The sequence below is a fragment of the Podarcis tiliguerta genome, assembly GCF_965153285.1.
Source record: "Podarcis tiliguerta genome assembly, chromosome: 5".
NCBI classification, from domain to species: domain Eukaryota; kingdom Metazoa; phylum Chordata; class Lepidosauria; order Squamata; family Lacertidae; genus Podarcis; species Podarcis tiliguerta.
The window spans coordinates 98,390,717-98,405,561 of NC_139538.1; the positions used below are offsets into that span (position 1 = coordinate 98,390,717).

At 42.5% G+C, this 14,845-nt stretch overlaps 1 protein-coding gene across 6 annotated transcripts in view; it reads left to right on the forward strand.

The window, feature by feature from the left end:
• Positions 1 to 14,845, forward strand: part of CCDC91 (coiled-coil domain containing 91) — a 127,762-nt gene that overhangs the window by 81,762 nt on the left and 31,155 nt on the right. For 5 of the 6 annotated variants that reach the window (XM_083440784.1, XM_083440786.1, XM_083440788.1 and 2 more), the window contains 3 exons: positions 2,313 to 2,405; positions 5,015 to 5,083; positions 6,044 to 6,220. In XM_083440784.1, the coding sequence (XP_083296910.1) occupies positions 2,313 to 2,405; positions 5,015 to 5,083; positions 6,044 to 6,220 (339 nt within the window). The remainder of the gene's footprint in view (positions 1 to 2,312; positions 2,406 to 5,014; positions 5,084 to 6,043; positions 6,221 to 14,845) is intronic. The other variant, XM_083440785.1, reaches the window with a different exon arrangement.

A 14,845-nucleotide genomic window follows, 5' to 3' on the forward strand; every position in this document is an offset into this window, starting at 1 on the left:
CAGGCCTTTATCCAAATTTCTGAGCAAAACCTGTTCTTGAAGATGGTCTGTAAATCTCTTCAGTTAATTTTACATACTTTATACTGAACAACATAGTCAATAATCTTTAAAACCTCTTGGGCCACCCTTATTGTTTAATGGGAAAGGGACACACTTGTGTGCATTTTAGAACTAACTTCTTTGTCATCTTTGATATCCATATTCAGAGCCATTGCAGATATTACTTTGAAAAACATCCCCCTTTGCTTTTGTCTTTTAAAATTTACACTTGAAAGCATGGCCACATGGAAGATTGCAGAAGCTACATCAGTGATTAGAAAAAACTTAAAGTTTTATTATTTTTATATTAATAGATTGTGCAGTTTTTCTTAGCGCAGTAGCAGCTGCTGTCATATCCCCATGTGAACCTAAAAGAGATGTTGCACTTGCTCACAAGTAGACGTGTGAGCAACTATTTTCACATAGAATCATAGAATCATAGAATCATAGAGTTGGAAGAGACCACAAGGGCCATCGAGTCCAACCCCCTGCCAAGCAGGAAACACCATCAGAGCACTCCTGACATATGGTTGTCAAGCCTCTGCTTAAAGACCTCCAAAGAAGGAGACTCCACCACACTCCTTGGCAGCAAATTCCACTGTCGAACAGCTCTTACTGTCAGGAAGTTCTTCCTAATGTTTAGGTGGAATCTTCTTTCTTGTAGTTTGGATCCATTGCTCTGTGTCCGCTTCTCTGGAGCAGCAGAAAACAACCTTTCTCCCTCCTCTATGTGACATCCTTTTATATATTTGAACATGGCTATCATATCCCCCCTTAACCTCCCTTCTCCAGGCTAAACATGCCCAACTCCCTTAGCCGTTCCTCATAAGGCATCGTTTCCAGGCCTTTGACCATTTTGGTTGCCCTCCTCTGGACACGTTCCAGTTTGTCAGTGTCCTTCTTGAACTGTGGTGCCCAGAACTGGACACAGTACTCCAGGTGAGGTCTGACCAGAGCAGAATACAGTGACACTATAACTTCCCTTGATCTAGATGCTATACTCCTATTGATGCAGCCCAGAATTGCATTGGCTTTTTTAGCTGCCGCGTCACACTGTTGGCTCATGTCAAGTTTGTGGTCAACCAAGACTCCTAGATCCTTTTCACATGTACTGCTCTCAAGCCAGGTGTCACCCATCTTGTATTTGTGCCTCTCATTTTTTTTGCCCAAGTGCAATACTTTACATTTCTCCCTGTTAAAATTCATCTTGTTTGTTTTGGCCCAGTTCTCTAATCTGTCAAGGTCGTTTTGAAGTGTGATCCTGTCCTCTGGGGTGTTAGCCACCCCTCCCAGTTTGGTGTCATCTGCAAATTTGATCAGGATGCCCTTGAGTCCATCATCCAAGTCGTTGATAAAGATGTTGAATAAGACCGGGCCCAAGACAGAACCCTGTGGCACCCCACTATTTGTTGGCTCTGGCAACATCTGTTCTGGCTCTCTAGGGACGGGCTTAGGAGGCACAAATGGATGTTCTTGTATCCACTGTTTGCAGATCAAGGGCCGGGGATGTTTAATTTTTATTGTAGAAGGGGCATATGGATGAGGGGAGCTGAACAATGCCCATCTTGTCTTTATCTCCCCGTGCCCTTGCACTTTTGCTTTAGCTCACTTGATATCGGAGCCAGGCTGGGAGAAAGTGATAAGCATGCACAGTGAAAGTTAGGGGAAGAGACCCCCTTCCTCACCATTTGTCATGAAAATTAGACACACACACTGCACTTTTCCTCAGGGAAAGCCATTTGGCCCCATCATTGCCCATCAAACAGTAAATGCTTTTTAGTTCCGGTGTGTTTTTAATTACATATACAATATTTTATAAAAATATTTATAAAAATGATCAGTGATCATTTTTAAAATTGTGAATGGAAAAATATAGTTTCTGATAATAGGTGGGATATAAATTATTGGAATAAACAATGGTAAAAATAAGCACAGACAAAATTGAAATGTCTTTTTTAAATCCATATTTTAAATACTTACTAACATTACAAGTGAATTGTCACCATTTTTACTGCATATGCTAGTGGAGTCACTGATCTTGTTTCTATGTACTACATAAAAATGAAGTTGTGCACACACAGCAGATGACAAGGTATCAGTATAATTTCATATAACCTGCAATTTCCCTTTACTGCTGCTTAGTACACACAAAGAACCTATATATGTGTCTACATGTGTTAAATATTATCTGTAACAACCTGTTCCTTTTAGCAGCTCTCATTTGCCACTAATGCAGTTGCAGAGTCGTAGCATATGATCCTCTTCTTTTATAGCATCAAAGGTTGCTTGATATGTTGGACAAAGAGCACAAAGTGTTAGAAGAAAAAACAGAAGAATCTTTGCTGCAGCAATCACAAAAATATAAGGTACATTGTATATACAAACTTTAAAGCTTTTAAAACCCAGGGGTCAACGGTTTCCTGCAGGTACCCATAGAAAACTTCCCTGGTGCCCACCCCCCGGTGAAATTGGCCTTGAGAGAAGCACCCTGTGGCAGGCAATAGAATAGGTTCTGATGTGTGCTTGATTGTGGTGTTTCAGTGCATTTTGCCCACAATAATTTCTCCAATTTGCAATTAACACGCAAGTCCAAAAATATTGGCAACCTCTGCTTGGTGGTAGTAGAGTGTCATTTGAGGTACATAGAGCTGAGAACAAATAACATTTATTTGGTGGTTTTGGAGTGCAGGCAATCTTTTGTTTGGGGTGGAAGACTCCTCTGCATAAAATGGGCTGAGGAAATGCATTTTTCTCAAAAGGGTTTTTTAAGCAATGCTAGCATTTTACACTTTCTGTCCACTATTTCATCTCTTATTTCAAGTCCTATCTCTCCTCCCTCCAGATCTTCCTTCCTTCACTAAGACCCTTTGTTAAAGTTTGTTGGGTCAGTGGATCTATTGACCCACTGAGTCTGCTGCAACGGACCTGCAATAAATTTGATTTATTGCCACTCCGACAAACTTCCAATGGTGCCCACACGCTTCCACTCCATGCGCTGCCACTCTCTCCAGTTGCCGGGTAATAGCATAGTTCACACGCAGCGTAAAATGGCTTGTCTGTGTCGACGTGGTGTCCTCAATAACTCTGCTCGACACCAGTGCTTCTAATCTAAAACTTTATTTAAAAGCATTCAAAACAGAAAAGAAAAACCTACAGAATCTAGCTGCATGTTTGCAGCTTTCTGCCTCTTAACAAAAAACGAAACGACCTTGCTCACATTCTCAGACAGACTGCTCTTCAGAGAGAGCTCAGCCCCCACAGAGCACAGATCAAAGAAATAAAATGCTCGGATCATGTGGGCAGTGCACCCAGTCAATAAGAATGCTCCTGGAGTGTTAACTCCTGGCAGTCCAGAACCACAACACCCCTTCAGGAATGGAAAACCTCCCCATAGGCTAGGCTATGCCACCCTACCCTTTTATTTTGTTTTTTTCTGTTGAGTGGGAGAGGAGAAGACAGAGGGTTTAAAGGTTATATTTATTTAGCTGATCTTACTGGGGGGATGGGGGATGCTTTGGGTTTGTTTGTTTTTTAACCCTGAAATAAAATAAAAACAAAAGCCATAGGCTAGGCTTTTCACCTTAGGCATTTTCCCCTTGCCAACATTTACTGTGCTCCTCAGTCCTCTTTGGGACTGAAAATTGTGCTCTGTGGCCACATCAAAGCTCTAGGATCTAGAACAAAGTTCATGCCTTGCACCTCTCCTTAGGGCTGATGATTGCACATGAGAGGAAATGGGACCTTAGAGGGTAGGGTTATTTGATTTAGTTGTTTATTGAGTAAAAATTATACACCTCTTGATTGTAAAAAACAACAACAACCTCAAAGCAGCTTACAAAAAGATAAGACAATAAAATCACAAAAAATAACAACGCTACTTTAAAACATACAAAAGGTAAAATACTAAAACAGAATAAAATTATTTCAACCTTCTAAGCATCTGGGTAGGCTTGTCAGGATTTAACCTCCTTCCATCGGGCCTGTAAGACAGAGCTATTCCGCCTGGCCTTTAATTTGAATTCAGCTTGATCTTTTATTCCCCTTCCTCCCCCCTCCCCTTTTTATGAAGATTACCCGCTCTGGGACCCCACAGCTAATTCTCCCCATGTCTCCTCGCTGGCCCAAGTAGGACTTATTCAGCCAGCTAGCCCTGGTGACTATCTAATGCTTATTAGATGGATTTTCCCCAAATTGGTTTTTGAACTTTGAATTTTATTGTTACTCATGTTTTTATACTGTATTTTATGCTGCTTCTACAATTAAGTGTTTTAAATTTGTTGTTAGCCGCCCTGAGCCCGGTTTTCTGAACCGGGAAGTGCAGGGTATAAATAAAAGAATTATTATTATTATTATTATTATTAAGCAAGAATGTTTTTAGCAGGCACAGGAAACAGCAGAGCAAAGGCGCCTGCTCTTCTCAGCTCCCGTTTAATCTTAATAGGCAGGGAGTTCCATATTGCAGGTGCTGCCACACTAAATGATCAAGTTCTTACAAATGTGGAACCAGTATTATGTGGCACCTGTAGTAATGCCAATCCCGCTGATCGAAGCGATCGCATAGTTAAGGTGGTCCCAAGTTGTTGAGGGCTTTATATACTAATAGTAGCACCTTGAACTTGGCCTGGTAGCAAATCGGCAAACAGTGCAGATCTCTGAGCACAGGTGTTCTATGTTGACAGGCTCTCGTTCCTGTCAGCAGTCGTGCTGCAGCATTCTTCACTTAACTGCAGCTTCCAGGTCAAATGCGAAAGAAACGCCACACAGAGTACATTGCAGTAATGCAGTCTTAATCCAGTCTAGGTTTATGCTCCTTCATAACTTGGTATTCACTTGGTATTATGTATAATAAGTTTTAAAAGTCAATATAAAGTTTACAAAGGAAATGCCCAGTTATTATAAAATAATGAATTTAATAACAAACTAAGCACTTGTATTTTTACACTTTAATATGCTTTACTTTGTATTGTATTTGCAGAACATGCTGGAAAAATGCATGGAGAGTGAGAGGGAAAGCAATAAGGAAGCTTTGGCAGCCTCTGCAAAGGTACCTTGGCTTGCAGAAAGACTTGATGAAATCACCTTTTGAACTGTTTTATGGTTATTCTGTATGGAATATTGTTGGCATGAGAATAAAGTAATTAAAAAAAATTAAACTACACAGTCCTGTGCATATCTACTCAGAAGTGAGAACCATTGAGTAGAAGGTGAACAATGTCTGAAATTTGGAATTGCTAGTTATTTTTTCCTCCTGGCCCAGCCAAAAAACTGAATCAGTGACTTAAGATTAAATTGAGAGTTGTGTCCAAATTTTAAGAGTTAATCTTCTAAAAACAAGAAAGTTAGTTGTTTTGGTTTCTCAATGCAAGTCAATGCAGATTCGTAATAATTGCATTTCCAGATCACAGTCTGAATCCTGGGATCCAGTTGGGTTCAGATCATCCTGGAGCTGACCTAAATTGCTAAATAAAGCCCCAAATTGGATTGAGGGGTCCATGCACAGCCCAAGGTGTGCATCCAAAAATTTGGGACACCCTGTCATTGAAAGGTGAGAGTGTCACAGCCTTAGTCTGTAAATTCTGGCATTCCTTGTGCTCTGGGCATGCATTTCTCTCTCTCTCTTCAGAAGGGCTGATTGAGCCAGTATGTCTATCGGGATTGTATTCTCTCTCAGTCCCCGTTTCTTGGCATGAGGTGCTAGGGCCAGTGGTCCCAGCCTCTGTAGAGGAGGAACAACAGTCTGGCTGAGGGGGAGTGACGCTGACTGTGGTTAGCTGGTGGGCGGACAAGCTTTGTTGGAGTCAGATGGGCAGTTCTACCTCCAAAAGTCTTCAAGCTTTGCCACCAGTGTGGGAGATTCTCACCTTTCCTTCTGGCTAGAAGAAAGGTTGGGAGAATATTTATTGTTGGTGCCTAGACTTAGGAATCCTATGCAACATTGTGTATCTATGTGTGTGCTGAATAAATAGATAAAACTATTTTTAATTTCCCTTTATATGATTTGAAGATTGAAAAAGAAGAGCTCGAAGCTGCCATTGTAACAGCAGTAAAAGCAGAAAGAGAAAACATGAAAAAACTCCATGTAGAAGAAAAGGAACTATGGCAAGCAGAGAGAAACAAAGATCAGGAAAGGATTGCTCAAGCAATTGCAGATGCAGTTGAAGAACAGAGACAAAGCAGTCAGGTTAGTTAATTTCACATGCACTTACCTGTTACTGGACTCCAGTGCTATTACTGTGAAAGCAAGAGCACCCTGTTGTAAGCAGTAAAGCACTGACCAATACATTTTGGTCACATTTTTATTTTTTATCACTATTATTATGACTTCTATACAGCTGCACCACTATTGTTAACAATCTTAAGTTAGATCATGCCTTAGCTCCTGAGAGAGGCTTTTTATAACTTGTCTTACTTATCCTTCCCCTGTATTTTTGTGTGAGTCCTTACTGGCTGGACTTGTTGCAGAATTAGGGGGAGCCACTCCTTGCCTGCTGTTACTGAATCATTAACTCTCCACACCTGTAGCTTGGAGGAGGCAGCTCCAAGAGCTGTGTGGGCAGTCCTGGCTAGCCCAAGGACTTTCTAAAACCAGCTGCAGAAGTGCAGCAGGTTAACTGAAGGGATGACATCAGAGGGCTGAGAGAAGGACAAAGGTGTGGTGCTATTTGACTTGTTTTTACTTCAAGAATGGTGTTGTTATGTGGTTGACTATACAGATTGCTGGTTGTCCCAGGAATGTCAGGGCAAGAGAGTGTTGCAGTCCTGTGGACTTAGTACCTTTGCAGGGGGTAGTTTGGTTACTTCCCAGTTGAGAGCTGGGATCAGAAGTGAGAACTTAAGATAGACTATGGGGGCAAGAGGAATTGCTGCCATCTGCATTTTCTGCGGCTCATAAGGACCACAGAGCCCCTGGGCTAGGCGAAAACCTGAGACCAGCAGCAGAGCAGGCACAAGATACTGGTTAGGCCACAAGATCAGTGTGGCCATTTTCATTATTTGTAGGAATAAATGCAAAAAGCAAAACACTGCCTACCACCCAAGGATGCAGGGACACACATCAGACTCCCTGTCATTTAAGAACCACCACTAAAATATAAAAAGCTATTAAAAGCAATTTGGACTTCTAGGCTCCTGTACTGGCCTCTCTCTTTACTTGCATCTGTTGGTATGGACAGGCTTCCTCAGATTGGGGTTGGCAGTCATAGTTTCCATTTTTGAAAAAGGGTTAAAAAAACAATCCGGCAAACTACAGAGCAATTTGTCTATTTACCACCGTTAGCAAGCTCTATGCAAAAAAACACAGGAAACTCTTGGATTGACTGGAACAAGAGAACATTCTAACAGACGAAAAAGCTGGGTTTAGGGAAAGGCGATCTACCATTGATTAATGTTTTGTATTACGTCATTTGATTAAGAAATATTCCTCTAGTAATACAACCTCTCTATAATGCCACCTTTATAGACTTGGACTCCATATCCCTACCCGCCTTGTGGGGGAAAATTGAAGGCATCTTCAAATGATAGATGGTTACTCTATCTCAGGGATGTCCAGCTTCCAAGACACTGCAATCTACTCCCACTATTTAAAAACTGGCAGTTGTTGATCATTTTGGGGGGGAGGATGAGCCAATGTTACTGCGCTTTTTGGGGGGAGGGGATCGTGGTCTCAAGATAGACCACGGACACCCCACGATCGACCGGTAGATCGCGATCGACCTGTTGGACATTCCTGCTCTATCTAATACAAATGGATGGAGGCTCACAACATTATGCAGGAGGCAGCAACGAAAACCACCCCAATGAAAAGGAAATGCAAGAAAGCAAAGTGGCTGTCCAACGAGGCCTTACAAATAGCGGGGGAGAGAAGGCAAGCAAAATGCGAGGGAGATAGTGAAAGATACAGGAAATTGAATGCAGATTTCAAAAAAATAGCAAGGAGAGACAAGAAGGCCTTCTTAAACGAGCAGTGCAAAGAAATAGAGGAAAACAACAGAATGGGAAGAACCAGAGATCTGTTCAAGAAAATCGAAAATATGAAAGGAACATTTCGTACAAAAATTACCATAATAAAGGACAAAAGTGGTAAGGACCTAAACAGAAGCAGAAGACATCAAGAAGAGGTGGCAAGAATACACAGTGGAATTATACCAGAAAGATAGGGATGGCTCGTACCCCCAGGTAGTGTGGTTGCTGACCTTGAGCCAGACATCCTGGAGAGTGAAGTCAAATGGGCCTTAGAAAGCACTACAACTAACAAGGCCAGTGGAAGTGATGGTATTCCAGCTGTACTATTTAAAATTTTAAAAGATGATTCTGTTAAGGTGCTACACTCAATATGCCAGCAAGTTTGGAAAACTCAGCAGTGGCCAGAGGATTGGAGAAGATCAGTCTATATCCCAATCCCAAAGAAGGGCAGTGCCAAAGAATGCTCCAACTACCACACAATTGCACTCATTTAACACACTAACAAGGTTATGCTTAAAATTCTACAAGGCAGGCTTAAGCAGTATGTGGACCAGTATGTGAACTCCCAGAAGTGCAAGCTGGATTTCGAAGGGGCAGAGGAACCAGAGACCAAATTGCAAACATGTGCTGGTTTATGGAGAAAGCTAGAGAGTTCCAGAAAGACATCTACTTCTGCCTCATTGACTATGCAAAAGCCTTTGACTGTGTCGACCACAGCAAACTATGGCAAGTTCTTAAAGAAATGGGAGTGCCTGATCACCTCATCTGTCTCCTGAGAAATCTCTATGTGGGACAAGAAGCTACAGTTAGAACTGGATATGGAGCAACTGATTGGTTCAAAACTGGGAAAGGAGTACGACAAGGCTGTATATTGTCTCCCTGCTTATTTAACTTATATGCAGAATTCATCATGCGAAAGGCTGGGCTGGATGAATCCCAAGCCAGAATTAAGATCGCTGGAAGAAATATCAACAACCTCAGATATGCAGATGACACAACCTTGATGGCAGAAAGTGAGGAGGAATTAAAGAACCTTTTAATGAGGGTGAAAAAGGAGAGCACAAAATATGGTCAGAAGCTCAACATCAAAAAAATCAAGATCATGGCCACTGGTCCCATCACCTCCTGGAAAATAGAAGGGGAAGAAATGGAGGCAGTGAGAGATTTTACTTTCTTGGGCTCCGTGATCACTTCAGATGGTGACAGCAGCCACAAAACTAAAAGACGCCCGCTTCTTGGGAGAAAAGCAATGACAAACCTAGACAGCATCTTAAAAAGTAGAGACATTACCTTGCCAACAAAGGTCCGTATAGTAAAAGCTATGGTTTTCCCGGTAGTGATGTATGGAAGTGAAAGCTAGACCATAAAGAAGGCTGATCGCCAAAGAATTGATGCTTTTGAATTATGGTGCTGGAGGAGACTCTTGAGAGTCCCATGGACTGCAAGAAGATCAAACCTCCATTCTTAAGGAAATCAGCCCTGAGTGCTCACTGGAAGTACAGATCCTGAAGCTGAATCTCCAATACTTTGGCCATCTCATGAGAAGAGAAGACTTCCTGGAAAAGACCCTGATGTTGGGAAAGATGGAGGGCACAAGGAGAAGGGGACGACAGAGGACGAGATGGTTGGATAGTGCTCTCGAAGCTACCAGCATGAGTTTGACTAAACTGCAGGAGGCAGTGGAAGACAGAAGTGCCTGGCGTGCTCTGGTCCATGGGGTCACGAAGAGTCGGACACAACTAAATGACTAAACAACAACAACAAGGGTCATCTTACTGGAGCAATATATTCTTACAAAATCCTGTTCAGCATAAATCTCCTCTGTCTGGCTGAATGTGTGCGCACAAACAATGACCACAGGGAAGCAAGCGAATTTCTTTTGGTTGTTCTACCCCCAGAACAACTTTAAGACACCTTGTACAAAAATCCTTTGACCTATTTGTCTGAAATTTGGCAGGTTTCTTACTGGGGGCACCTCTCTCCTGTTTCCTGTTTTCAAACCTCTTCCCTATAAAATACTGGGAAGATTACACAATTTTTCCCCAACCCAAACTAAAAAGACTGGCCTTGTGGGCAAACCACTACAACCATCCTCCAGAAATCTTACAGGATTCCTCCCCTCCAAATTTCATCTAACTGTCAAAAAAGGGGGTTTTTTAAAGAAGAAAAAGAAAAACTTTAAAGATGGCCAGCATTTTAAAAAAATAAATGGAAAAATTTACCTCTAAGTTTCCTACCTTATCCACTCTGGAAGGGCTACTATGCCTGGATATTTCATCCACTTCTGTTAAAATAGAGTGTGGGTAGGGGAAAGCAAAATATTGAAGTTGGTAAATTAAAAGAAAGTAAATATATTTTAGTTACCTTGTTACTTCCAGGATTTATGAGCACCCTGTATCTTCAGTATGCCATACACATAGAAATCAGAAAAAATAGAATAGCTTTTTTCAGTGCCTAGAAAAAATCCGGGTCATCATTGCATAAACAATGCTGCTGTCAAGGAGCTATCAATGAGCCAGGACATCCTCAGGGCAGGGCACACACAGAGAAGATATGGAATGCAATTAGCTTTTTTATTAGCAGAGAAACAATGATACAGCAATGTCCAGCATCTTAATGAAGGTGTTGCTGCAACTAAGCTCTAGGCCCACCCTTCTCCTCTAACCACTCATCCTTGAAGCAGACAAAGGCTGCATCAAGGGGGTGGGCTCCTCCTCAAGCAGAGCCGGGGGGGGAGGGCAGTCAGCAGAACTGGGACTGTCTCTGCGCATCCTGTGACTCTCAGCTTCTAATCCAAGGCCCTCCTTCTCCTGATCCCCTTGATCACTTAGCTCTCCTGCTTCTATCAGCTCCCAGATTGTCCCTTCTGCTGAGTGCTCCTCAGTGTCCCACCACCAGGCTCTGGTCTCTAAGGTGTCATCTTAGGAGCCCTCCTTGGGCTGGTGGCTCCCACCACTCTTCTTCATCCAGTCAGTCCCTGACAGCTCCTCTAGCCCCTTCTCTGGCCTAGCCATGAGGAGATACAGAGAAGCTTAACCACAGTTTAGCATAGCACCTGAACCCTAAACTATGGTTAATCTTAATGAAGGTTAGATGAAACATGCCAGTTCATAAACAATGGTTTGAAAACTGAACATAGTTCAGACCAATTAAAAATTCTGAATTAAAAAACAGAAGCAAGAGCTTTAGCCATTTCAGAGTGGGGATAGGGCAAGCACGGGAAACCAAAGCTCACTGCACCTCATTCTTGTAACAGTAAACCATTGTTTATCATTATCTGTACAAGGCCAATGTGTACCAAGCCCCTCCATTAAAGTTCTGAAAATGTTTTAGTTTTCTAACTTTTCCCTATAAAAACAACTTTTCTCTACAAACATCTTGAATGTTACGTAAATCCAAGTTTTCCAGGTAACTTAATAAATTGGAAATATTGTTCCTTGTGGAGACATAAATATGACAGTGATAAATGATATTATATCACCAGGGGAATGCTAGACGTTTTTTACAGTGGTATCTGTAGCAGATGTACAGCATAAGCGAGTCCAAAATATTATTTGTTTCCTTTGAGCAGGGTATGTTGGGATTTCCATTTCAGACATATGCTATCCAGGTGGATAAATGCAAATTATAAAGGAGACTTACTATATTCAAAGAAAGGCTTTGCATAAAACATCTTAGTTTTTTTGGAATGTAATATGGTTGAAAAACATGACTTCCTAAAATAAGTAAAGTTCTGATTACAGTAATACACTTGGCTTTTCCTCTGCAGCTTTGTGTTCTTTGTAATACCAATGCTGCGGATGTTGCATGGTGTGCGAGCAGGATGGCGTGCTGGCAATGTTCCACTATTTTTGTTCTATCTTTAGCATCTTGCTTATATTTGACATGGTCCTTTTAAAGGCCAATTCATATATGGTAGCTGTCAGAATAAATCACAGGAGGATTTTTAAGTCAGGTAGGTTTTTTTGGGGTGGGGGTGGGGGGGTGGAACTCTCAACCGTTTGCGTGCCACCAACTGAAAAGGATAAAATTGTACACAAGGTGCAAAATCCACAGTTTTATTTATGTGAAAATGTTTCTCTCATCTATTTCATATAAAATCTAGTAAACATTTTAACATAGCAGAAGCAAGCATATTATTCAGGGATGTTGGATATAAGAGACTTCCTTGAAAGCAATGGAAAGCAAGTGAAGGTGCAGCTATGTTAAATTCAGTGGAGTTTACTCTTTAGTAAATATACCTGGGACTGAAGTGTTGGTCATATATTTATTAAAATAGTTAACATCTTCAGTTTGAAAAATAATAATCTCCAAGGTATAAAAATCCATATTAAAAAATGGTAAGACCAAAATGAATGAATAAAGTAAAACAAATAATTTAATCGTTCAATAATCAGTAGAAAGAAACTGCAGGAGGGGAGAGTGTTCTTGTGCTCTGGTCCTGCTTGCAGGCACTGCTTGTTGGCCACTGTGAGAACAGGAGGCTGGACTAGATGGGACACTGACCTCATCCTACAGATACTCTTTTTCTGTTATTGTAGAGCTACGTCTGCCGACAATTCACTACATGTGTCTTTTAATGATTCCTTCATCCAGGTTTGTTCCCAACAAAATAATAATCCGTGATGGTGCAACTTTGCTACAAACTGGCTGTTGTGCCTTCCACGTTCATTCTTTTGGTAATGTCTCTTCCTGTATTTATGCTCTTCTGTATATTTGTAAATAAAGGAACTATTTATAAGAAAGGAGATTCCGACTAAACATCAGGAAGAACTTTCTGATGGTAAGAGCTGTTCCGCAGTGGAACAGACTCACTCTGGAGGTGCTGGACTCTCCTTCCTTGAAGGTTTTTAATCAGAGGTTGGATGGCCATCTGTCAGGGATGCTTTAGTTGAGATTCCTGCATTGCAGGCAGAGCTGTAGCTAGGTGATCTTTCATCACCCCTGGCAGAACCATCCACGGACAAATTAGCCCCCTAGCCACAGACAAATTAGCTCTTCTTTCCGCCTCTCCTCCAACCCCCAACCCCCATTGAATTTCTCCTGCACTTCACCTTGTAATGAATTCTTTTACAGAAAATCCAATATTTAATTTATTATTTCTTAATAAAAGGTTTCAGCAATGAAAATGACATTTTGATGTGAGTTGATAGTTTTTTAAAATGTAATTCAGTTGTAAAACAATACACAGATAGACCTAAATGAAACATACAAACAATGCCATACGGATTTGTTCCACAATGATAACTTTACATTATAATCACCTGCAATGCTCCCACTGCTCACTTCTTACCAATTGTGCTAATATTGCTCCACCAGTGGTAGGTAAGGGCTGGTGGCAGGCAGCGTAGAGAGTGGCTGGCAGGCAGGCAACGAGGGCAGAGGCTGCGCTGAACCAAGCCCAGGACAGCAGCCAGCCACTGCCTTCATGGGTTGCAATGTCAGTAGCTGCGGCGGCAGCAACCTCCTCATTCGACGAAAGGAACCTCTGAAGCCTGGCGCTGGGCTGGCTTCCTCCACCATGCACACATGCACACACACACACTCCCCCCTCCCCCGAGAGACGTGTGCCCTCTCGGCTTCCCTCACATTACACGCTGCGCCCAACCTCAACTTGCCCTCCTTGTCGGGATGCCGAGAGGGCAGGGAGGGTTGGCTTCTGCTCGGCAACGCCCACCTCCTCTCCCTGTCTCTCTGTCCGGGCCGCGTGCGTGCTCCTCCCGTAGTCTTCTCCAGCTCCCTTTCCATTCCGAGTGGCTCTGTTGCTGCTGCTGCTGTGCCCGCCTCAAAGTTTGGTCAGCAGCTCCTGCAATAATATTTTTATTTATGGACGTATTTTTAGTCGATTTTGCGCGCCCCCACGCCTGTGCCCTTGTCGTGGCCGGTGAGGCAGCGGCGGCCGCGCTTGGGCCCTCCTCCCTCAGCGGGGACTGTGGCCATAGGGGCTCCCAACTCCAGCTCTTTCTATCCCCCCCCCTGTGGTGGTTCATTCCCCCTCCCAAATATAGTCCAGCCCCCCCCACAAGGTCTAAGGGACAGTGAACCAGCCCCCTGCTGAAAAAGTTTGAGGACCCCTGACCTAAACAATCAAATACACTAAACAGTATGTCTCAGGAAGCTGGTTCATATGAAAAAAAATGATATTTGTAACTCTTGGTTGTATATTTGGATAATCCTTAAATTACTTACTGTTGTGGTTAATTGTGGATTATGCCAGTAAAGAAACTGTGCATCATGAGTGTCGGCTAAGTGCTGGATCGCTTGAGCTTTTTTTATCTACCAGGTGTTTTTCAGTTCTCTGGGTCATCTTTGAACCTCAGCCTTAGCGTTGGCATAGGTTTTTTTCCTTAGTGACATAGTTTCTATCTCTTTGCCAGATCTAAAAGACCTTCCTTGTCAATCATGCGTTCAATCTCACTGTCATTCTCATCAAACCAGTCCTGGTGTTTCTTGGTTTGGTATCCAATAGTTTGTTCACAGGTTGCAATAATGGATGCTGTCAGAGCTGGTCCAGTTTTAGCTTGGTCCAGTGTTCCTTGATGTTATCAGGGAATTCTGAAAGCAGAAGGTCCTTAAGAGTCATTTGGAAGCAATCCCGCTTAATGGGATCTTGAAGGGCTTGAGTGCTGAAGAAGGAGCCAAAAGGGTTTTCTTGTGTGTGTGATTCTTTGTGGCTGATTAGCTGCTCTCCCTGTGCAAAGGTCAGAGGGGGCAGGGTTTCTGTTGAGGCAGGTGATTAGCTGTGGGAGGAGCTTATCAGAGCTTGCGGGGCAGCAGTTTGATCCATCTTTTAGATTTAGGGGAGCTAGTCTCAAACGTTTGTTGGGGGAGACCTAGGGTTTTT